Here is a 24901-nt window from a genome sequence, read left to right on the forward strand (position 1 = left end):
TGAGCAGGTACAACGTACAAAAGCTGTTTCCCCCAAACCATCTATGCTAGCTCTGCCCTGAAACTTTTCCTTTCTTCCAGTTCTTTCTTCCAGTTACTTTGTACTGATACAACCAGATGTGTGAATTAAAGTGAAATATGTAATGTCAAAGGGGGTTGAATTTGCTTGAGTGTGCTTTCAGTGTTTTGAGCTAGATATTTGTTTTAGTGGAAACTGTCTTGACTCAAATTTGAATGAAATTCCGTTGATTACCAAGCTGTTGAACTTTCTGGTCATATTTTGTCCCGTGTTTACAAAGTGAAGGATGAGCAGCCAGTGTACTTGACATTCAGCTTCATTGGTAATTCATCTTCAGGAATGACTGTTTTGTTTTAGTTGGTTTTTTTATCATAATCACATGAGTACTTGAAGTGGGAAAAGATCAATTTTTTTGTCATACACCTTCATTTGGACTTCTCATCCCCCGTATTTGGGATTGGTTTGTTTGTTTCAGCTGAAGAGCCTGCATGCATTGCCATTTGCCTGACAGATACATCATTAATCATAGCAGTGATACACTAGGTTGACCCTGATACATTTTGGAGGCTATCCAAATGTTGATATTTTCTGTAAAGCAGACAAATTTATTTATCCTATAGTCATGACATCCCAATACAACTGAAATCTGGGAATACAACAGAAATGGGCTAATGAGCCCGAACAGGGGATTTCTGTAATGATTAAATCAGAGTACTCTGTATCAGCTACCATACTGCCTCTTAGGACCTTCAGCAGTATTTTAATCTGCAGTCTGCTGTGTTATTATGTTCTCAGCCCTGAAGACTACATAGACACAAAGTCCCCAGTGCCTCCAGACCTGCAGCAGCCAGACTGTACAAAAGTTCTAGATCTTCCATACAGTATTCATGCTTTTCAGCACTTACGGGTGAGTGAGCAAATGCAAATAAGTATTTTTCCCCATTAGGAAGAGGAATAGAAAACTGCTACTGGCAGTTGTCACTCCAGGTTGAAAGGTATTGTAATTCTCCAAGACTGCTTCACACTTTTTAAAACTACAGTTGGGCCCTGATTAAAGTACCTGCATATCGGAGGTTATGCCTGTTCCATCAGGTATAACATTTTCTCTTGTTATTTTTTCCTTTATTTTAGAGGGCATTTTTAGGAAAATTGAGTCTTTTGTTTTCATAATACATTTCATTAGCAAATCAGTAGCTTTCATTGGGACTACAACTAACTTGTGAGTTGTCTCAGTTGAAATTTGGAGAATGCTGAACAGGGTCGTTAAAATGTGTAAAGATTCAGAATAAAAATATTGTTTGCAGTTTTGTTGGTAGCTCCTAACAAACATGAATGTCTGTTTGGTATCTGAAGGCCAAGCCCCAACCCAGAGGATGAGATAATTGTTCCCTACTAGTACACAGTTTAGATGCTCTAGGAAAGAGCACAAGAGTGGTGGGAAAACTGGTTGTGTCAACAGCGTTATGTGAGCGGATTTTCTAATGCAGATGCAACTTTAGTGCTTTTATCTTGATATTTATTTTATTGCAAGTCTTTCATCAACAAATAAGGATTTTCTTACAGCTAAACACAAAGTGGAGATTTTTTAGCTCTGTTCCTGGATCTGGATGTATTTTTGAAAGAAGTGTGTTTATGCCTGGGGAAAGAAGAAAGGAGAAGAGGTGTAGGGATACTTCCACCATGTGAATGTAACCTTACAACACTGACTTCAGTGCTTCAGTGGTCATTAGTGAAATCAGTAGCTTCCAGATACCCAGTGCCTCACAAACTAAATATTTCCCCTGTAGAATTCACAAGCAGAGGCTGCTTTTGACTGCTTCTGCTGTTTTCCCATTTGCAGTAATATATATTATTATCTGTCAGAGGTGAAGTTGTTCTATCAATTCCCAAAGATCTTGAAAGGAAGATAAGATTGTAAAATAACCAAGCCGCATGTTTTCCTGGAGTCATGCTATTGTTTGTATTTCTCTACTCTTAAGTGTCAGCAAATACCTGTATTCAATTTTTATTTCAGGGTGTCCAAGAAAGGGTAAATCTTTCTGCACCCCTGTTACCTAAAGAAGATCCAATCTTCACATACTTATCACGGAGACTGGGAAGAAGTATAGAGGAAATAGGTCACCGTATTTATGACGGACTTATGAAGGTATGAAACTGGAATCTTGCTGGGTGCACTAAAAAGAGTGCTGGAGAGGTCTCACAAGTTTAGATACACCTCTTATAAGCAGTTGGATCCAGTTTGGCCCATGTATTTTTGGTTTACAGTTCAGTTTCAAAAGGCAAACTGAGACCACTTTCTGATAGGCACGTAGAAGCAGGAGAAGGCATCAGCAAAGCCAGTAAATAGATAGTTTCTGTCATCTTTAAGGATTTATGTAGTTATGTTGTCTAGCAAGCCACATTCATTGCTTTGTCAAGGTAATTAGAGTTTTAAAACAAAAAATATAGGTACTTGAAGAGCAAAGAAGAAACAACAGTACTGAAGTGTGTATGTTTTTGTTAAATGTCTTCCTGCAAAATCTAGGAACCTTCAGTGAACTCCAGCTAAGATGCTGATGCTTAAACTACTGTCACCTCTCATTTCACCTCATTTTGTATTTTTACCTTCCTGAAATGCAGAAATTCTGTTTCTTTAATACATGAGTATGCTAGTTCACTGTTCCTAAACATTGACAGCTGTTGCCAAATGGCAGCTTTCCAGTGCAGGAGGATAGCTTAGAGCAGCTGAGTGCCAACTTTGGTGCTCAGCTTTTCATCCTATAGTAATTAAAGCCCTGATTAACCTTTTAAGTTCATGTGTTAGTAGTTAGTACAGTTCATGTGTTTCTCGTTACTGCAGAACTCTTCTTCCTGGGTACTCTATAACATGGCTTCTTTTTACTGGCGAATAAAGAATGAGCCATACCAAGTAGTAGAATGTGCCATGCGTGCCCTTCACTTTTCTTCAAGGTAAGAATTGCTAATAAGGATTTCTTCTCAGATTGCTTTTCTAGTTATCCTGGTTAGTAAACAGGTTTTAGTTCCTAAGACAGTATGCTAAGGAATAATCTCTGTTACTTGTTCTCGGTCTCTGTGTACTATACTAGACATATAAGTAGTTGAGACCTTTTTCTAGCAAGTGATATATTTTAATGTGTGACTGGCAAATTAATATGTCCTTGTGCATGATTTTTACACAGTCTTAACTTCCTTTAATGTTAGTTTTTAATTTTTTTCCTATTTTTTTCTTTTATTCTTTTAGGCAAAATAAAGACATTGCACTGGTAAATTTGGCAAATATTTTGCACCGGGCTCACTTCTCAGCAGATGCAGCTATTGTGGTTCATGCAGCTCTGGATTACAGTGACTTCTTTACCAGCTATTACACTTTAGGAAATATATACGCAGTAAATACAATCTTTATTTTCCAAGACTTGAAGAAAATTAAATAATACTTGATCTTTTGGGGTTGACTTGTAATGGTTTACTCTTTTACAGTGTGTCTTGTGCTCCATGTGTATCTCATGCTTAATGCTTAAGATTCTGTAAGGATACTTTTATTCTTAAGTCTGTCTATTAGCAAAGGGTTTTATCTGCACCTGGAAATAAATTCCAGTAAAATTCTTTTGTAGCTTTTTTTTAATAGATGTAGTGGCTTGAGTGTCAGAAATGACAGGCTGCTTGTTATCATGAATTAAAATTTCAATTAATGGCTTCTTTAAAAACTGAGTATTGTTTATTAAATATTACTACGCAATGGCTAATTCTCTCTCTTGGTCATTCTTCAGATGCTTGGAGAGTACAACCACTCAGTCCTGTGTTATGATCATGCTCTGCAGGCCAAACCAGGATTTGAGCAAGCTGTAAAAAGGAAACATGCTGTCCTATGTCAGCAAAAACTTGAGCAAAAATTGGAAGCCCAGCATAGGTAACTAAAATATCCCAGTGGCAATTTAATGTCTGTAGTTCTGTTGCAGCAGTTACTCACACTTCAAGAAGAATTGTTTTTAAATTTCTGTATTTCTTTGATTATGCAATAGAATTAAGGATAAGAATACTTCAGGAAACCTAGAGTTAAAAATATGCAAGAGTGTAGGAAAAGATGGTATTCTTGAAAGCATTCAAAGTAAATCTTCTCTGTTTAATTTCCAAGATCACTTCAGCGAACATTAAATGAATTAAAGGAATATCAAAAGCAGCATGACCATTACCTTAGGCAGCAAGATGTTTTAGACAAGTACAAGCTCATCCAGGAGGAACAAATCTTGAGGAACATCATTCATGAGACACAGATGGCAAAAGAAGCTCAATTAGGTACAACTTTTTCATGTTCATGCTCATTAAAGCAATGAAATATGGCTCATATTCAGATAAGTGTCAGGATATAACTTCTTCATATATTAAGATGGCCCTGAGTGGCTCTTGGGTTTTGCTTATTAAAACAGGAGATTGCAGTATGTTCTTGAACAGGGAATTCCTTTTGAGTCTTTTGAGTCCTCTGGGCTGATAGAGTAAATAAAAAGGATTGACCATACTGGGGGCAGAGAGGTTGACTGTGTGCTGTCTTTTGTCTTCTCAGAAACCACACTTCTCTAATATAAAAAAATATTTTCTGCTCTGCAGGGAACCACCAGATTTGCAGATTGGGCAACCAGCAGCATAGCTTGCACTGTCAGTGGGATCAGCCTGTTCGTTATCACCGCGGAGACATTTTTGAAAATGTGGAATATGTTCAGGTTTGTGAATTGATACCACTACCTCAAGTTACATCCCATTTGCTTTATTAGTAAAGTAATTTCAGTTTTTTCAGGGTTGACAAAAGGGTTACATTTTGGATGTAGTAATTATAGTGAGAAATCTTAGTCTTTCTTTTCCAGAGTGCACAGTATTTTAATGCATGTTTCTTTTGATACTAGTGCAAGCGGAGAGACTGTGAACTATAGAAATAGAGAAGGTTTCTTGTAAAAGGCTTTGTTTAACTTAGAAAAGAGAATTACTTGAAATCAAAAACTTCATTTTAGTCCAAAGCCTTAGTTCCCTATGATTGCACCAAGAAAATTTTGTACAAGAGTATTACGAAGTTCTGGAAGCAGGGTGTGTACTGATACTGAAAATCCAGAATGACAGGCACCTAAGCAACACCTCTGCTGTGTTAGAACTGCAGATAAAGATTATGATTTCAGTTATTTTGCAATATGGAGTATGTTCTGAAGTTTCCCCTTAACTAGTTTAAAAAATAGGAATAATTATTTTTCATTTTGCTGTTGTCTTCTTGTCTTTGATTGTTTTTCCTATTATAGTAATTATAAATTCAGAATATTGAGATAATTCTGAAAGCCATGAGTCTTAGCAATTCTGACTTGATTTCAAGCCGTGCAATCTAGATAAGTAGATTTTTGGTACCTTTTAGCATTTTTTCCTTGATTTACACTTGTGTTTTCATTGTTGGCTTATTTACAGTATGAATATTACTCTTTCATGGTCTGAGTGGATCAAGAGGCTTAAATTCCTTTTTTTTTCTGCTACCCACAGTTCAGCTTATCAGTGAGGCTTAACTACATGAGCGGGGAGGGGAAATAACATGGAGAAATTCAACAAGCAATGTGCCATCTCCTTTATTAAAATTTGTCTTTCTGTTGTTTCTAGTTTGGTGAAGACTCTTCAACTTCTAGTATGACATCCATGAATTTGGACCTTCATGCAAACCAAAGTGTTCACAGCCAGTCCTTGCAGTCTTCCCCTGTGGCTCGTTCTGTTGTTTCAGTGTGGAATGTGGAACCCAGCAGAGTGAGTGAAGAGGATGAGCTTTGCTCTTTCACAGAGGAGGGGTGAAAGTGACTCCTCTCCTTGTTTGTGTAAAACTTTCTAGCATCTGGGCCACAGTTTTGATGTGTGACAGCGCTGGAGAATGTAGCATTCCAAATTTCTTCAACATACAAGTATCTGTCTAGTTTCTCTGTGCTGGTTTCCTAACCTTTGAAACTACTGGAGCACTGAGGGAGTTGTTCTGTAAACATCTGCTGCAAGTAAAGTGGTACAGCTAAAGATAGAAATTTCAGCTGCTGATATTAAAAAAAGATGGAAAAATAATAGCTGTAAAGATCTCAGTTTTGTTTTGCTTTGGTTTTTTTCTTAAGACTGTCCTTTAATATCTCTTTTATTACCTTGTTCATTAGAATATTAAAAATATTGAGAAAATATTAAAAAATAATTCCTTTCCCCCTTAGGACAAACAGCATATTCTTTGGCCTCAGCGGTCAGATTGCATGAAATCTTTCCCCAGAATTCCTGACCCAGAAGAACTGCCAACTTATTTCTTGCCTCCAGAAAATAGGGGATTCAGGCAAGTGTTGATTTTAAAAGCTGTATTTGTAAATCTTTGTGTTATGAGTGAAGAGTATTTTCTTTCTTGAGAGGATGGATGCAATTAGTAAGCAACAGCACAGAGGTGTTCAAACCTCTTTATCTGGCCTTTCCACAGAAGGAAGGCATTTTCCTTGATTGTTGTCTTTGCTGTAAGTATAACAGCCAGAGCCAATTTCATGGTGATTCTTCCCTGACTGTTGGTCAGGAGTAAGGGTGAGCACACTAAACACAGACAAAATGGGGATTTAAGCACAAGTCTGAATGTCTAGTGTACTATATTAATAAAAAAACAACTTGAAAGAGAGAATGAGGTAAGCATCTATTTAATAACTACAGTTAACTCTTGTACATTACATACATCCTATTAGCTTTAGTTATGATGACACAAAACAATGAAGACCAGAAAACAGTAAAAAAGGATTAGGAGTGGAAAACCCCAGCTCATTCATTTGGGACAGAGGTAGAAAATCAGCTTAGTCATGGAAGAGTGAGTTATACTTGTTATTATATAGGATAAAATAAATGTGTCTGTACTGCAGTAGCTAACTTACATAGATCAATACAGTGTTGTAATAACCTAGTCACTTAAATTATGACAGTGGTAGTAAAAAGACTGTTTTGTTCTACCCAGTCATTACAATACTAGTATTGAGCTTGTGTTAAAGGTTTTCATCTAAAAACATCCAGCAACTTCTTTTGGAGAAAAGCAGTTTTCATCTTAGAATGTTATTTATACATAATTTGGCTACGTCTTGATGTTTTTGAAATCAAGTTCTAGTGTAAAAAATTCTACTTTTTTATCACATATCTGTTTAGTCCTAAACTTCATAGAATTCTTATTAGCATAATATGAGAACCTTCTGTTATCTCTACTGCACTGTTCATTGTTCTTGTTATAAACACATTATTCTGTGCTTAAAAATGGAAAGTAAAGACCTTGTAAATTACTTTTCAAGGGAGGGGTGGTCCTTGAGTTCTTCATGTTTGCAGCTCGTGTCTCATAGGAGTCTGCAGTACGAGGCTTAGCAGATTCGTGTATTTCTACATGATGGCATGCAGCACATGCTGTTTATTTGTCTTGGTTTTCCTTATTGCTAGAATCCAGCCAATACTCAATATTCCGGGAGATACTGTTGAGCATGGAGAAGCACAGGCACCAGATTGTTCTTCCATTACTGATGCTCGTAATAATGAATCTCTAAACATACTGGTCAAGGAACTAGACACTAATCTAGATTTGAAATTTAGGATGCCAGACAATCAAGCAAGACAGGTAAGAGATGTTTTCTTGTTGGTTCTCTTCTGGTTTAAAATCCTCCTTTTTATTGCCTTAAAAATGTTATTCATATCATAAAAGATTTTGATATTTCAAGGCAATCAGTACTTCTGAAAAAGGTGGGCAAATTCTTTCTAATAGTATTGGAGGTAGGGTTAACTTGTCTGGCTTCTTTCAGATGCTGACCAAAAGCACACAAAATGGGAAATTTAATTTACTCTTTGAAATCACATCTTTCTTTTAAATCTAACAGTCACTTGATACGATTAATTTCCAAGAGCTGCTGCATTCTACCAAGCTGGTAACTTTCATAGGCCATTCTGGAGATTGGTTGCTTTAAGTGTTAAGTGTTCACATCCTCCTCTTAGTACAATGTATTTTATCTTCCCTTTGCTAAAGAGAAGATTTAAGGAAGCAAGTGTTGAATGGCCCTTGCAGATCTTGGCTGTAAAATTTATTCAGTAGTTTGGGGAAAAACAAATCTTTGTCTTTCAGGTTTTGCATTCTCGTATCAACAATGAAACTCTTACACTGGCAAAGATAGGAGTGTTTCTAGATCATGCCATGAAAAAGGTATGTCCATCTGTCACACGAGATGAATTCAGAATTCTTACTTGAGATTTGTTTTTATACTTCTAAAGTAGTCAGCGACACACTAGAAAGGAGTTTATTTGCTGCCTGTAACTGAAATGAAAGTAACTTTAAAAGCCATGTTTACAAAGCAGAAATACATAGAGAAGTATCTAACTCAGCTTAATGTGGACCAAACAGCCCTGTAGTTGCTTGTTGTTGTTGTTGTAAGGATATGGAGCAGCAATATATTAGCTAATTCTGGCAGCCATTTGCTTAACTGGGAGAAGTAGCTTGAAGCTACTCCTCCGTCTGCCACCCCTTCCTGCATGCCTGCCTTGTGCTCTTCCTCCTCCTTCCTACTACCCTGCTTTTCCCCCTACTCTCCCTCCAAGGAAACCAACCCTCTGTCAATCTTCTGTCAGGATAATTAGCACTCTGGGGCAAAGAATGTACCTCTGTATAGAAGCCTATGGAATGCCACCTCCATCTTGCGTGGGGCCTTTGAGAGTCAAGTGACAGGAAGCATTGAGAGAGACGTTGACTCTTTTTGACATGTCAAGCTGATATTTCTCAGTTTAACTTTCTTGTAGAAGTTGTGTCAAGGTATTATATGTAGATACTTTTCTAGTCTAAAATCAGTACCATTTACTATGTGCATCTGTCTTAACCAGGAGAAGAAATGAGCAGTAGGAGTTGATTCCTATGATTGTGTTGTTCAGAAGAGTCCTATACATGTCTAATGTCTTACTGTGCAGTGCATGAGTATTTTGGTTTTCACTGTAGTATTCTGTTGCTGTCATGCTAAAAGCATGAATTTTTCTGCCTGCTGATGTAGGAGCAGTCTAGTGTTTTACCTCTTCTGCTAATGATAAACTACTTAGAGCAGGAATGCCAGAGTTAGTATCTTTGTATTGGGAAAGACAAAATGCTAATAACTTGCTGAGAATTTAGTTAAGGGAGGTCATTGAGACCTGTGAATGAAGAGTAATTCAATGAGGAGTTTGGAATGAAGAACAATGTGCATTGCAAAACAGGGATCATTAATAATCTTGAAATCACAGGTTATGTAAGGTACTCCAAACGTTGAATATTGTATCATATTGCTTTCTTTCAGTTCATCTAGAACCACAGTTAGAACCCTTCTGTGGGAGGGGTTTTTGAAAACCTGGAACAAAAATGTTCTTACTAACTCAACATAGTATCACTGTTTTGCTTCCTTAATCCTTGCTGCATGTTTCCTACTCAGGCATGCATTTGGGCTTCAGACATGTAGGTAGAACTGAACATCCATTTCAGGCATTGGTTTTATGCTATAAATGTTTTGTAGAATTGGGTGATAGGGAATGATGAAAATATTAGAAACTAGAACATGCTTCTAAATAATTTCAAAGTGCATCTGAAAGTGGATGTTTTGCCTACCTCTGTCAACCTGTCAGAATTTTTGAATTTGATATTTCTCCTCTAGGTTGAGTGCTTCTTTTTGCTGTTACAGGTTAAACAGGAGGAAGGAACATTCAAGGTGTATTTGACACTTCCTCCATTCTTTCATCTGCTCTCACTTACTGCTTACTATTTTACAATCTTTAAACAGTATCTAATGCATGCCAGTTGTCAACTTTAATAAGACAAATAGATAACTAAATCTAAGAAAAAACAACTCTGAAACCTTAAATTGACAGGGAAAAGGTAATGTTAGGGGACCTGGAAGCACATCTGCCTGATTTTCCAGTTCTAGCCTTTTACACTGATCTGTGTCTGTATAATTTTAAGACTCTGCAATGGCCCTCAAGCGTTGCTTGCTGTAGTGAACTAACCATTATCACTTGTACATTTTGAGGGATTTTTTGGTCATGATACAAAGCATTCATATGAGTAGAGTGTGAGCAGCAGCTGCTACTAAATTGCAATTCAGCCTGTAAATCATGTCCATTTGAGTAGAATGGAGCAGATTGAATAATGTACTAATAGTTACAGCAAAGTCTATTTTGTATCCATTTAACAATGTAGTAGGCAAGAGTAAGTTCTGTTTGCTTATTATTAAAGAGTAGGCATTTCTGTCTTCCTGAGACACCTCTTTGTGGGTGTTTTTATCCTTTTCCGTGACTCTTCTATAGCCAGAAGATCCTCTGTGGCTTGTGCTTAATGAAGCTGGATTGTACTGGCGTGCAGTTGGAAATAGCACCTTTGCTATCACCTGTTTGCAAAAAGCATATAATTTGGCTCCACATGAGTATCAGGACATCCCTCTGGTCAACCTTGCTAACCTCTTGTTTCATTATGGTCTTCATTCGGATGCCAGCAGTCTCCTCCTGAAGGCTTTGGCCATCAATGCCTCTGAGGTAAGATGATGGGGTTTTGTGTTTGCCCAGCAGTGAATGTGTTTTCCCTCATTATTTTCTAAGTACATGTTACTTGTGTTTACCTGCACATGCAGTTCATCTTCCAGCTGGTGATTTGCAATGGATGTTAATTTCCATATAAATTCCTGACTGCACCAGGGGAGATGCTGATTGTTGAAAGTATAAACATCTCGAGAAGTTCTAGCAAATCAGTGACAGGCTTCTAGCCTCCCAAAACCTGTATTATGAGCAGTGCCTCCAAAGAATTTAATCTTGGTGTTTGCCAAGATTTTAACCTAAAACAGTGATCTGTCAAGTTGTCAGCATTGTATCTTGATTCTTAAAACCCTTAAAGTAGTGTGTATGCCACCAAGATCTTTATAGACATGTTTCTGTCTATACATGACACTTGATTTTTATCTGTCCCTAGTTTTATTTGTCCCTAGCTTTTGTCTATCTACATAGAGGAAAATATGTTCTAGGTGTTTGGTGGCTTTACTTCCAACCATAGATTCAAGCCAGGTTTTTGTATTTCTGAACAGTAACATGATAAATATTCTGTAGGTTGCCACCTATGTCATATAGGCAGTTTCTGTATCATTCAGAAACTGTTTGAACTACTGGACTGGCCAGAACAGTTGTGAAAAGAAAGGGGGAGGGAATTGCATAGCAGGGAACATCTTTTTTCTGGCAGGTAGTTTTGGTCTTGCATCACAGACACTTCAGTAAGAAGTTCAAGTGACTTCCTTCCTGTGCTTCTAGCTCTCTAGTTAGATTAACAGCATTAAAGCCTGCTAGGCTATCAATTACCTAGCATATAAAAAAGCTAAAAACAGAGTAAGTTTGTTCAGTGCAGCATTCAGAAACAAATTTTCAAGTGTTGGAAAGGAATGTAGTCCATTTGGGTGGCAAGTAAGAGTGCAAAAAGAAACTACAGAAAGAGCTATGCTTGATTGACGTGCCTTAAGAAGAACATACGAAAACACAGGCTTGGAGGGGAGGAACTTAGGAATCCTCAGGACCATGCTGTGTGAGTAGGGCTTTTCTTGAAAAATACTTGTAATTGCTGCCTCGTTACAGTAATGCCTGCTCGTGTTTTTTTCAGGTGTACTCAGTCTGTAATACCTATTGTACCAGAAAAACTAGCAGGAGGCATTGTACTTGAATGGTATTTCCTGGAATATAATGGAAAGTAAATACAAGTTAAAATTAATTACAGCTACTGGGAATAAAAGATGTGCTCCATCAACAAAAGCTCTTAAAAAGAAAAATAATCCTGTTGCTCAGCTTGCACACTTTACTGAATACTGTTTGGTAATGCAAGCTGAGTTGGAAAAATCTTCAGCTACTGCTCAGTCTTCACATTTTTAGATAATGAATGTAAAAACTGTTTCAGTGGGAAAAATGACTGCTTAAATTATAATACTGTAGTCTTTATTCTAGCAGCGTATTGGTAACTGCAGCAAATTACTTTGCCCAAGTGAAAGACTTTTCAGTCAACCCATAAATGTAATGTTTTACTCTGTGCCTGTAACAAAGTGTTGACTTCTACCCAGTGAAAAAGGTGTTTATAATCTTTACTTTTCAAAAAAATACATATTTTAGAGATAGTAGCCAAAAGCAGTAGACAAAAATAATGTTTTACAAAGAATTGAAAGGCATAAATGTGTACCCCTAGGCTAGTGTGACATTGGTGTTTTCACTAACCTAGCTTTTCTGAGGTAAATCTGAACACTCTTGGCAAATGCAATGCATCTGTGCCCTGTAGAACACTAGTGATATTTTAATTTTTTGTGGACTTTTAATGATTCTAAATTGCCTTTGCACATTTCACTTTAGTCCTGTGGCATTCTCTGCAGTAAGCATTATGTTTCTGATGGTTAGTAAGTAAGTACTTCAAGCTTCATTTCAATCTGTGTGTATTTAACAGCTGTTTTTTGTTGTGGAAAGATGAAACTCAACACAACCCTGTGGCAAAACAGCTTTTGGTTACCACCAATGCATCAGTCTGTTAGTTTTCCATTGTAAGAATAGGCAGTGCCTGTTTAGGAAGTTTTCTAAATTCTTTCCCACCAAATTTATGAGGGTGTGACTTGACAAGGGTATTTCCTAGTTAGCTTCAATCTTAAAACAGTGAGCATACTTATGCTGCAGTGTGTTGCTTTTGTATTCACAGCCCCTGACTTTTCTGAGCCTAGGAAATGCATACCTGGCTCAGAACAACATCAGTGGAGCACTGCAGGCCTTCAGACATGCACTGGATTTGACAGCCAAGTGCTTGGAGTGTGAAAGCAGCCTGAAGATGATCCGCTGTCTGCAGTTTTATCCTTTCCTCTACAACATCACCTCTTCTGTGTGCAGTGGTAAGCAACTGCTGAAAGGTGGACCACAAGTGAAATAATGTCTGTTTGCCTTGGGTGTTGGAGGTTTTATTTTTCCCCAAGTTTCCACCCTTCTGCTTCACAGTGCTTTCTACCTTTAAGGATCAAGGTTGAGATGTAGCTTTTAATGGAAAAGTTACAGTCCATTAAATAATTGCTTGAGGATGACTTCTTGAATATCTAGAGGGCTTCCACTGAGTGCAGATTACTTCCTGACTGTCAGTAATACCTTATTATTGGTAATAAGCACCACCAATATCTCTTACTGGTTAACAAGGAATGCTGGATTCAGTATTTATGAAAGGGCACACTTACTTCTAGGCTACTCAACAGCCCCTTTGTACATCCCTTCAGGTTTTATAGTCAGCTGGATTTGTTTCCTTAAAGCTGAAGAATTTGATGAAGAACAGTTTAGTTTGAATTTATATCCTTTCAGTGTGTTCAGTACTTTGGTTGTCATTTTCTAGAGTTCAGTCTTCAAGGAATAGACTGTCTTGTTGTCAGCATTATATTATTTCTGTGAGACCAAGATCATTGCTCTTAACACTCCAAAACTCTGTAAGAATGAACTAGAATCCAATCTCTCCCCCCAAAAAATTTGTAAATATTTTCAACTGAATTATTTATTGTCATTAATGACTACTTATATTTTTAAAAAATAATAGTTTTTGGAGGTGGATTCTTTCATTTTATTCAGTCCTACTGAATATATTCAGTACTTTGTACTTGAATATGGCCGATGTGACACTCATGAGCATCCTTGAAGACTATTTATTAATATATTTTCTAATCCCTTTTATCTCAAATTGTTACTAAGGTAACTTTCCATCTAATATTTTCTTTATTTTCAGTGTAAACCTCACTAGAGAAATGCTTGTGATTTTTAGCATTCCTAGGACTTCCCCCTGAGAGTTTTCTAAAATTCCCTCTCCCTCTCTAAAACTTAAAAGTAGAGGCATGGAGAAACCTCCTCTGATTTAGCATCTGGAGTTGTGCTGTCTAAACACAGACTAGAGGCCATCCTGTCTCCTGGTACAATATGGATGACAGTACAAATTCCAGGACTGTGCCATTAAAATAATAGTAGTGTTTATGGCCCTATGCACTTTGCTGTGATTGAGAGCCCATCAGCTGTGCAGAGAATTGAGTGCTGTTTGGCTGTGTGGGCTGCAGTGAATGGTGTAGCAGCCCAGCTGATGGATCTCATGCTGATATCCACAATGTCAACTCCTATGCTGGCACCTGACAATGAATCTCTTAACTTCAGATTGCCCTTAAAAAAATCCTAGGAGATACTGTAAGCAGTAATGGAACTTGCGCATTTCATCACAAGAGACACATTCTTCTAAAAATAAAAACAAAACAGTGTTTGTTTACTGCTAATTAAGGTCTTTTAAAAACTCAGAATGTTAAAGTTATTCCAGTCAAACTTTAGTCATAGCTACTCTGTTTTGAAGTTAAGCAGAAAGCAATTTAAAAGTATATTCACAGAACTTAAACAGAAACGTGCAGTGGTTGTATCTGATCTCCAAAGTTATCTTTGACATCTTTTGTTTTAAATGCTTTTCTTCCTTCAACTTGGCATAATGTAGTTTGCTTGATTTTTGGCTTCTGCTTGCATTGGTTCCTGATCCAGGATGTTCATTCTGAGGTCAGCTGTTACAACATGTACTGTTTAGGACATTTGGGTTTCTTGAATGTGAGGGAAAACCCATCTCAAAAGTGCTTAAGAGAACAGTGTTGTCTTGCCTTTTTTTGCCAGCTTGGCCACTGGTTAGCAAAGTGAGCCTGAATATATTCATCTGGTACATTGGAGCTGAGATCTGGTCAATAAGGAATTTTGTGAAGCTGCTAAATCAACAAGGAGCAGAATATGCCTTAGCATGTTAATGTAGTTATTAAATTTCACTATTCTATTATTTAAGTATTTTACTCTGTATTTATATTATTTGCCTTTTGCTAGGACTTTTCTTAATATTTATTTTTTATTATTTTTTATTAGATCTTTGGTTTAGTACAAGAAACCTGAAAATATAAAGCTGACAAATAGCGTAAATTTCTTTGTGCATTCTTGAGCGAATGTAAGATAAACATATTGGTTAATTCAGCCTTGATGATGATTTGTGGTTTAAGTCCAAACTCAAAATTTAAAAATTGAAAAGTAGATTTACCTATCTTATTTGCATACGGCTTGAGTAAATATTTTTCCCCCCCTGTAAACTTCAACTGACTCAAGAGAAACCTTGACAGGCTATATGAAAGTGAGGTAAAATCTCCAAAACCAGAATGATTTCAAGAATGTGTACTCAGAAATCATATTTTGCTCTTAAAAGTATCCTGAAACTTTGGGAGTCTTCTATTGCTCCTTCAGTCCAAGGAAAACAGTTGAAAAGAGGTGTTATTATTCACTTGATGGCATGTCATAAATTATTTGTATCCTTTGAGATCGATATACTGAAAAATATACCAAGAATTTGGAATGTGAGATGTTTCTCTGGTTTGATATCTTGTTTTGATGAGCATTCTTTCAGTATTTCTGAAAGTAACAGCAGTAGGCTTCCTGTGCTTTGGGTTGTAGGCCCATGTGATAACTGTGTTTTTGCTTCGCCTGTCAAAAGCCTGTGTTCATGAAAACTGAATTGAGTAGTGAGACACGGAATTCCTTGCTCTGCTGCCGTGAGCCATTGGCAGAATCCAGCAAATGGTCAGTGGGAATTATATGCTAGCATGAGATGGAATATGGGATCAAAAATCTGAATTCATGGCCTGATTTTTGATTACATTATGTGCTTGGTGTTTATTTCAAATAAGTGAAATAGGCATTTTCTCAAGCATGTTGGGATGTTTGCTATTAGCGCAGGACATTGGAAGTGTGACAGACTAACGCTGAGTTTTTGGATGCTTGCTTATATTTTCCTGTCTGTACTGCTGCCTGGTACTGTTTTGTAGTAACTTACTTCTGATAGAGATAATTTATATTTCAAACCCAAGTCTCGTCATGCACATGAGAATGAGAATTTAAAATCTCAGACCAACACTTTTCTATTTAACCTTTGCCTCCTGTATTCACGTTTATATAAATGTTTTTTTCATTGTAGAAGAATTTGCAAAACCGCAGAGGTTTTTGGTGGGGTTTTTTATGTAGGACACGTGTGAAGTGTCCAGTATTATTCCAACCCTGTTACCTGTGACATGTATTTTAGACAATAGCAGGAGTTCAAGCAATTGTATCTAATATAGATGATATATACAGCAAGAACCCGCACAGTGCCTTATTCCCAAATAACTGAGAAAACAGTTGGAAGACTTCATTTTTCCAGCATTATCCTGTGGTGATCCTTCTAGAGGCGACTTGGCAGTGTTAAGGATGCTGCCACATCAGCTGTTAGGTCACTGGTGAGTCAGTTCCTGAAGCAGGTTAAGAAACTTCATGTTGCTTGACAGATAACTTCAGCACCCACGTCTGACACACAGGTAACAGGACCAAGAGATGTGTGTTAACAAGTGTAAAAAGCTTAATGTGAAAAACAGGGACACTCTCAAAGGTGCAGAAATGAAATATTTGGGCTGCTTATTAAGCCAGCAGAGAAAGCCAGCGTCATTTTTGTCTGGTGCTAAGTGGCACATTGCTGAGATTTGTCTTGCACACTTATGGCTAAAAATATTGCAAGTAGCTTTTATCAGGTATTAAGGTGCGTAGATGACTATCCAGCTGTGGGATTGTTCCTGTGGCAGTTCACTGGCTGATGTAAACATTCAGATGTTGCCAAGCCTTATTACAAAGATTACAGAATATGAGAACCATATTTTTAGTGTGATGGTCAGCTGGCCATTGAAACATACTGATTTGTTAGTTGCTGTTGGATAAGACTTTGCTTTCTGTGTGTAAACAGAATTGTTGCCTGAGCAAACAGAAGTCATTTGTACTCAAAATATTTTTATCAGACTAAGCATCTATCTCTGTCTCACAGTTCCATTTGTTTGTGAGCTCATGCACTTCACATTTTTCCAGACAAGACCAAAATTCAAAATCTTATTAACAGACTGATGCTATTCAAAACTCATCCTTGGCAGGATAGTACTTTTACAAAAGGCTTTGTGCTGCTCTTTGCAAAGTCGAAGGAGTGTGAGTTCAAAATGAATGTATGTGTATGCCACCGAGAAACCTGAATCCCTGTGTGTAGAGGGAGCGTGTGTGTGTGAGAGCAGTTCATCCTCCTTCCTCAGAGCGAATTCTGTAATGGGGATCCGCTTTACGCGTGCCTTTAGTGCCCTCTTGTGGTACCAATACTCCGTGCCATATGAAAATCAAAACTCCTGGTTTATTCTGTCTATTTCCCCTTAAAATAAAACATGGAAAAGGTGCTTCAGCTTATATGTATGTGGATTTCCCTTTATCCTTCAACACTTAGGTTCTTACAAGTTAGTTAAAGTTAATAAGCTTATACCTTTAAGCAAATTGACCCGAAGGGGAGAGGTTGACCTGAAAGGAGAATCTCTATTTGAAACTCTAATAGTCAGCTTATGACAGATTAAATAACTTCCTTTAATCAACATCCCAGTTTAAGCAGGCATCTGACACTAGTTTGACAGCTGCAATCAACTCAGGTCCCTTTAGTCATTGGGGATACACAAACATTAAGCAAAAGTATAACGTCATTTTCTTTTCAGTAGTATGTTAAGACACAGGAATGTGAAGTACTTTGCATTTTAAAATGCACCTTTCACTTAGTTATTCCCTACTAGTTATGACTGACTTGATAGTCCCAGCAACAGCTACATTTTTGTTCCATTTCCTATAGAATGAGGTCCCATTAGACATTTTTATTGTAAAAGTAGTTTCCTCCTTGTCCAGGTGCTGTATCTTGTTTGTCCAAGGAATGCTTATCACATTAACACTTATCACACAGTGTTAATGGTGTTACATTAATGTTAACGGAATAAGCATCCCCTGAGGTGTTCACTCTTGGAGCTTTTCTGTATGTTTAAAATTCAGCTTTTTCTCACCTTCATTTGCATATTAGAAGACAAAAATCATGAGTGCTCCTGAACCTTATTGAGAATATTGCATGTACTCTTACTTATCTTAGAGTTTGCAAAAGGGGTGGGATCTTTGGGTGAACATTTGTTTCTCTGTTGCTCTCTCTCTTGCCTTATGATAAAGTTCATCTGTATGAACAAGAGTCAACATCAGTAGGGTATTTAAACAACAAGCAGAATTCTATGAAGCACATGAACAGCTTGTCAGAGCTCTCAGAAACACATCAGGGCAATAATTTGCCTTGGTCATGTAGCAGTAGGATGGAGAAAGTGGGTTCTGTGTGAAACAGGGGCTGTTCTAAGATCATTGTTATCCTTTGAAGTTGTTCATTGGTGGCCTATAATGCACAGGAGTGCACCCATGTGCCTGTTGTTCACCTTGCAAGTTTCACCTGGAATCTGAAAATCAAGCTGGATTCTTGTTCCCTCTGGCAGCCGAGCATCTCTGTCATTGAGGATCGTACAGTGACTGTCCATCTGAAGGATCTGGTGGGTGGCACACAGGTGGGCTCTAGATCACCATATTTGGACTCTTTAGTGATAAAGGAGTAAGAGGAGGTTAAATTGTACGTGTGTAGAGTGAAAACTTGCAGAATGCAGGCAGGTGGGTGATATGGAGAACGATGTCTGCTCTTTGTCCTGGTGGAATCCAACATCCCTGGGGAGCGAGGTTGTTGGTAAATGTCAGATGTGCTTCTGAGTGGAAGATCTTGGAGAAATCCATGTGAGAATGTGCTGTGTGTGACTCAGTGACTCAGTTATTTTGGGTTTGTGCTACTGTTTCTGCACCGCTAGCCCAATAAGGGAAGAAGCAGTTCCCACAGTCCACTTTTGCAGCAGTATTAGAATATTGAGAATATTGACATGATCTTGAAGATAGTTGACCAGATGCAGGCTTCTTGGTACTTTTCACTCCTTGGAGCCTGATTTAAAAATCATACTTTTCCCTGAAAAGTCTTCATTTAGTGTCTCTTGAGTGGCTGAAGGAAGTTGAAGGTAAATGACCTTGACCTAATACTGCTGTGCCAAGCTCATCAAAACCTGTTTTCTCTTTCCATGTCTTTTTTTTGTCAAAACTATAGAAAGGATGTATAGAAGAGATTCTTAAATTGAAAAATGAAAGAATGTGTTACTATGTTAAACATGGTATTTTTAGCTACACCAGTACCCCAAGGCTGTGCACCCACTGCTTGTGCACATTGCTTCCAAGCTGCTGCTTGCTGGAAAGCCATTGAGAATCTTAAAGGTTTCTGTAAACAATGCATGATTCCTTAAGTATATCCATGTTGTTCAAATGTCATTCTCTTTTGCATGTGTTAAATACACTAATGATTGAGTTTGTTCTGCAGCTTCTTTCATCATGCAGAATATGCCTTGCTCTCCTACACACATGGCCTGCTTCTTTCCTGCATGGCAGTGTACCTGACAGCTTCTCCCAGCAGCCATCATTCTCACTTTGTATCATGCTCTTTTAAGAATGGTACACCTGCAATATTTAGTGTTCTGCATCCATTCTGTCTTTTCCCAAGATCTGAAGGCCATTGGCTAGCAGAGGAGAGAGAAGAAAATTATGGCCTCAGCTGCTGTAGTAACTGAGAGAATGAGAATTGCACTGTAGAAGGGAATTTAGAACTGTAGGAGAATTCAGTGAGAGTTTACTGATGCAAAACCGTTAAGTATGAAGAAAAAGCAGTACAGTATTAAATTAAATATAATATGACATTTCCCATTTTTATCTGCCTTTACAGTGCAAAAGACTTTTCTTCATATGTTACCTGGATCTTTCCTTTACTTGAGCAATAGCTACATGTTTATGTAGGAGAAGGAGAAACATCAGACATTGCTCAAAGGGAAAAGGTTCCCTCTCCAACTAAGTTTTCAAAAGCTGATACCTTCAGTTATCAGATATATTACCATTTCTATGCAGTGTGTGTGGTGCTTTTCTATGACAAGAATGTAGAGAAAATGAGAAATTTGTGACTTTGTCTTCCTCTCTGAGAGGCTTTCTTTGCCAGTGGCAGTTACTTATGTGTAGCTGCTAAAATTTCTTACTGAACCTTAACTGGATGCACCACCTAGAGCTGGACCTATTTAAAGAGTTCCAGCAACTGCATATGTTCAGCAGCCTTTTTAGGAGGAATAGTAATTCCCCAGCTACATCTGCAGGGAGATGTGGTTTCATAAACATGTTTATAGTTGAGCTGTATGCGCTGAATTAGTGAGTTGGTTAAAGCATGTTTAGAAGAGAAAAGAACCACATATGGGAAAGTGACAATGTGTAGTTTAGTGTCATTAGCAGCTGGCCGAGACCTTGAAGGCTTTATTCATTTGGCCTAAATCTGAGAACTTGTAAAGTGGTGATGTGTGGCCTCAGCCTGTAATGAGTCATGTGGAGGTTGTCTGGAAGCAGCATGCAATGCCATGTGCTCAGATTAAAATGAGCACTGCACGCTGAGCCACGGAGTGCCAGGCACTTAACTACCCCTGATCTGTCTGCTTTATTGATTTGTTTTTTCCTTTTAAGGTTGGTTGCCTGGTTCATGTGAGTTTGTGTTGTGCTCTGACTGTCCTCAAAGCTTTAAATCTATCATCTGTTCTGGCTACTAGAGACTGAAACTAGGACAGTTCAGCATTTCCCTAGAGGAAGAAATTGAAGCTTCTTTAATGTTGTAACTATTTTGGGGAGAAAGGACATTCTTGCAAAAAATTATAGTCTTTCTGCAGTAACTATTCTATGGCTTTGTACTGTTCTGGCAGTGTGAGGAGAGTGTTTTCTTGTTGAATTCTAATCTAGAGTGGTTGGCAGTATTCTCATCCAACATAAGCTTCTGCAGGTATTCCTTACTTAAGGCTAATCTTGATCAACAGAACCATCAAACCAGGTGTGGTGGTTTGACCAGAAATGGGATTTCTGGGATGCTGTAGTCAAACCAGAATTTTTTTATCCTGTTTACAGAACAGTTCTGCTTTTTAATGGATTTGTGTAGAATGTACCCTGACAGGCAAACTGCCAAGCACTTGAAAGCTCTCTTAGATTAGTAAGGGACAGACCTACCTGGCGGTTAACACTGGTGTGCTCTTTGGGTGTGTCAGTAGCTCTGCTTTGGTGTCCAGTTAGGAGGAGCAGTTGCATGAATATCTATTCCAAACAAGTCTATAAATTATCATGGATCAAGTCTGACTATGAATCTTTTCTTGCTGAACAGTATAACCTAGTGAAGAGATATATAGATAAAGATAAATACAGCCTATCAAAATAGCTTCTCTGAATAAAAAACATGTAATCAGGTCCCTGTGGTATGTTGTTTAAAAGTGGTTATCAAGACATATGCATTCAGAGAAGTGGGAAGCTAACAGTAACCCATGGTGGAGTTACTAACTCTCGTAGAGTTCAAATGTATGATGGCATTTCTCAGTAGAATGTTATCATTGCACCTAAAGTCCTTTTTAAACTTGAGTTCATAGATACTTAGAATCTAACAAGATCTACAAAATATGTGATGCCTAGTATAACAAACATGTGGAAAAGAAGAAAGATTAGAAAGCTCAAAAAAAGGCCACTGTAGGCTTTGCTTATGCTAGTGATACTTAAACTAAGAATTATCTTTTGCTTAATCATAAACTGATTTCAGAATTGTGTTTTGTACAGGGATGTAAATAGTAATAATTTAATATTCACAGCAAGCCTTATATTGGAAATACTGGGTGAGTATTTATTGTTAAGAAATTAATACATAACTATTCTCTTACCTACAGTAAAAAAATCTGGCCCAGGGAGAAGTCACTGAGGACAAGCCCTTGTCTTCAGAGCTTTTATGTGCTTATTTCTCTTGGCTTTTTTTCTCTCTTTCCCCAAAACAAACAAGCAGAAAAAAATCTTTATCCTTGAGGCACAGACTGAAATTCAGACTGGAAGGCTACTTACTTTTCTGCTGTATACATAGAAACAGAGTCCTCTGAAAGAGACATTTTCCAGTCTTCTTTTATTCACTGACTGGACTGGGGGGAGGGGTGGGTGGGGGACAGTCTACATATAGATATTTAGGTGTTTTTATGTTTTATGCCCTATTCCTGGCATCATAGAGTAAGTTTCTGCTTATACATGTGCATCATGAAAAAAATAAGTTCCTATTTTAGTAGGTGGAAAGAGAAGGCTGTAGGTAATCAGTCTCTTTGATTTTCCCCTGTGTGATACTGAGAGGAAAATTGATATTTTCTACTCTGCTATAGAGTAGCCTACTGGATTCTTCAGGATGTTTTGCAAGCACGTCCCTTATTAAACTGCATTATGTTCTATTTTAAATAGGTTTGTCTTTCTCTTTAATTTTTTCCTATGTTTTGTCATTTTTTTATATTTCATGAGGAAAATTTTTGTATCTGTTCATCAGGGACTGGTCTGTTACACAGTGGTGAGATATTTCTCTCAATATGATCAAGAAATCTGGTTATGTATTGTTGGATATTTTCATGTTTTGAAAGGTTTAATCAGAACTGCTGTGCTGAAACAAATAGATAACCAATTTAGAAGCGGCTATTTTGCTACAAATCAGATTTTAAAACTTCCTGCAAGTGAGAAGAGTTTTACCATGTAAACCTCTTAACTGGAAAACTGTTGTTGGAATAAATAATAAAAAAGAAAGAACTTCTCTATGCTTCATTTTGTGTGCTTTGGTCTGAATTTTGATGGCATAAATTATCATCCTGTTTTTTGCTATGCATCAAATGAAAGCTTTTTTATGTAGTGTTTTCTTTGGCTATTCCTTTATGAACTCTCCTTTATGAGCTCTCATCATCTTTGAAGAAGGACCACTGGCTATCAAAGGGAGGAATTTGTGAAAGTCAACTTAATTTTGCTTTTCATTATTTGTTTTCAATACTTCACTTTTTCAATCGGCAGTTTGTCCTGTCCTTTGAAAATGTTTGTCCTGTAAATTCTGATTTTTCAAAGGAGGATTTATATTAAAGGAAAAAGCTAAAAATTAACAAATGGTGTTTGTGTGTAGGGAGAAAACACATTAAAAGCTTAGTTCAGAATTTGGGCATTACATTCCTCATTCTTTTCCAGTACCCATATGGATACTGAACTTCATCAGAGTAGGAACTTACTGCCATCTGTCTTTTGTTATCCAGAATAGAATCTGTGATGATGTGTGGGTAGTAGAGACATCTTTTTAGTGATTTATCCAGTGTGTTACAACTGTAAAAGGCACTGGAGTTCCACTGGTGTTACTGTTCTGGAGCTGAGTCGTGCGTGGCTGAAATCACAGTGATTGTGTGGTAGATCTGGGGTATTTCTCTTGAACTAAATACAGACCTAGCAAACATTCACAGGTCAGTATTGCACAACCAGCTAATTCTAATTGAAACTTCTAGTTTTCTTCTTTTACTCACCTGCTGTTATCATTTGGTGATCATTTTTCACTAAAAATTAAGTGGACATTCTTGTAGGTTTTTTTTTTTATGCTTGTGTGTGTGGAAAGCAACAAATTCCATTGGTATTGCTTCTGGAGTTTTATTGCAGCACTGTTGTGCAGTTCAGCAGTTATGGCCTGTGACCTTTGTGTAACATTTCTAATGGCAATCCTCTCTAGTCCTAAGTGTTCTGCAGTTTCTGCTTTCAGAGCTCAATCGTGGGATTCATTTTGAAGTACAAACATGTGGGTTTTTTTTCATTAAAACAGTAAGAAAAGGACTGCATTAATTTTAGAGCAAAATCTAAATAAAACCATGTTAATTTATTATTAAGGTGAGCAGAGCAGCAAGAGCTGCTAAAGATAGATCTCTGCTGTAGTTACTGCTCATCCTACTGCTTTTAAAACTCATGTCAAAATAAGTGGCTTGGATTTTTTCCCTTAGCAAATGCATTGCAATCAAATATATGTTTATATGTGATTGGAATAATATGGTTGCTGTTAATGTCTCAGAAGATCTTTAGGAAATTACCACGTTCACCTTGAAGGATCAGGGTAATTAGAGTATGCAGTGTGTTAATCGCTAGTGTTAATGTTGCCAGGAAAGTCAAAGTTCATGTTTTTGTGTTGTCTAGAGAATGGTCTCCCAAACAGCACTTCCCTGTGACACTGCCTGGCTTGTTGATCAACAGAGTCACTGTGGTACAGAAAGTAAGACAGTTCTTAGGGTGCTCTTAGGGTGCTAAGAGCACTCTTAGGGTGCTCATCCCAGGTGTTGATGAATGAGATCCCTGTAGTTCTAGATCCACAAAAGGTTCTGGTAGGTGAATTCTCTCATTCTAGATTATTTTTGTAAACCTTGGGAAATGATATTGCCTGTGACACAAAGCACTAGATAAGACTGGTTCTATAAAAGTAGTGAGTGACAATGTGCTGACTTTCAGTTTAATTTCTATAATGAATATATTTTAGCCTAATTGTAAATATATGTCACTCAGGTAGTGAGCACACCCAGATTTTTCACATGACCTCTAAGCAGCATCATTGCCCATTCTCATATGTAAAGTGGTAATACACCACCCCCCTTTACTTATGTGTCTCTGCATCTGTGTGAGCAGTGCAAAAGTAAAGAGAAGACTCCTTAGACTCCTTATTGATGCTGAGATGTCTGTAGATGAGTCTGTTCGTCTGCATGTAGGGATTGAAACTTTTTTCCATTGAGCTCAGTGATATGTCATTCCTGCTGTAGAAAGAAAAAAAAAGACCTATCTTTACTGAATTTCACTGTGGGGAATATTAGTTTTAAGCATTCATAAAAAATAAGTGTGGAGTTAATAACTTGTGTTAGCAGCTTAGTTGCAGTTTGTTCTCTACTCTGACAACTCAGGTATTAGCCTGACTTACATCTGTATTACGTGCAGTTCTCTCTTGGCTGTGTTTACCCATAAAGAGGCAAATTATTTAAGTGACACACAGCTCCAGATAACATGCATTTTTGCCTAACCTAATGCAAGTCAC

The 24901-nt window shown here is 37.5% G+C and overlaps 1 protein-coding gene across 2 annotated transcripts in view; it reads left to right on the forward strand.

The window, feature by feature from the left end:
- Positions 1-24901, forward strand: part of TTC17 (tetratricopeptide repeat domain 17) — a 54754-nt gene that overhangs the window by 14376 nt on the left and 15477 nt on the right. The window contains exons 4-16 of one of the 2 annotated variants that reach the window (XM_058806430.1): positions 814-925; positions 2033-2164; positions 2858-2967; positions 3260-3404; positions 3786-3925; positions 4151-4311; positions 4621-4733; positions 5644-5784; positions 6225-6340; positions 7462-7636; positions 8135-8212; positions 10327-10551; positions 12728-12914. In XM_058806430.1, coding sequence (XP_058662413.1) covers positions 814-925; positions 2033-2164; positions 2858-2967; positions 3260-3404; positions 3786-3925; positions 4151-4311; positions 4621-4733; positions 5644-5784; positions 6225-6340; positions 7462-7636; positions 8135-8212; positions 10327-10551; positions 12728-12914 — 1835 coding nt within the window. The remainder of the gene's footprint in view (positions 1-813; positions 926-2032; positions 2165-2857; positions 2968-3259; positions 3405-3785; positions 3926-4150; positions 4312-4620; positions 4734-5643; positions 5785-6224; positions 6341-7461; positions 7637-8134; positions 8213-10326; positions 10552-12727; positions 12915-24901) is intronic. The other variant, XM_058806431.1, reaches the window with a different exon arrangement.

Source organism: Ammospiza caudacuta, chromosome 6, assembly GCF_027887145.1.
Source record: "Ammospiza caudacuta isolate bAmmCau1 chromosome 6, bAmmCau1.pri, whole genome shotgun sequence".
Taxonomy (NCBI): Eukaryota; Metazoa; Chordata; class Aves; order Passeriformes; family Passerellidae; genus Ammospiza; species Ammospiza caudacuta.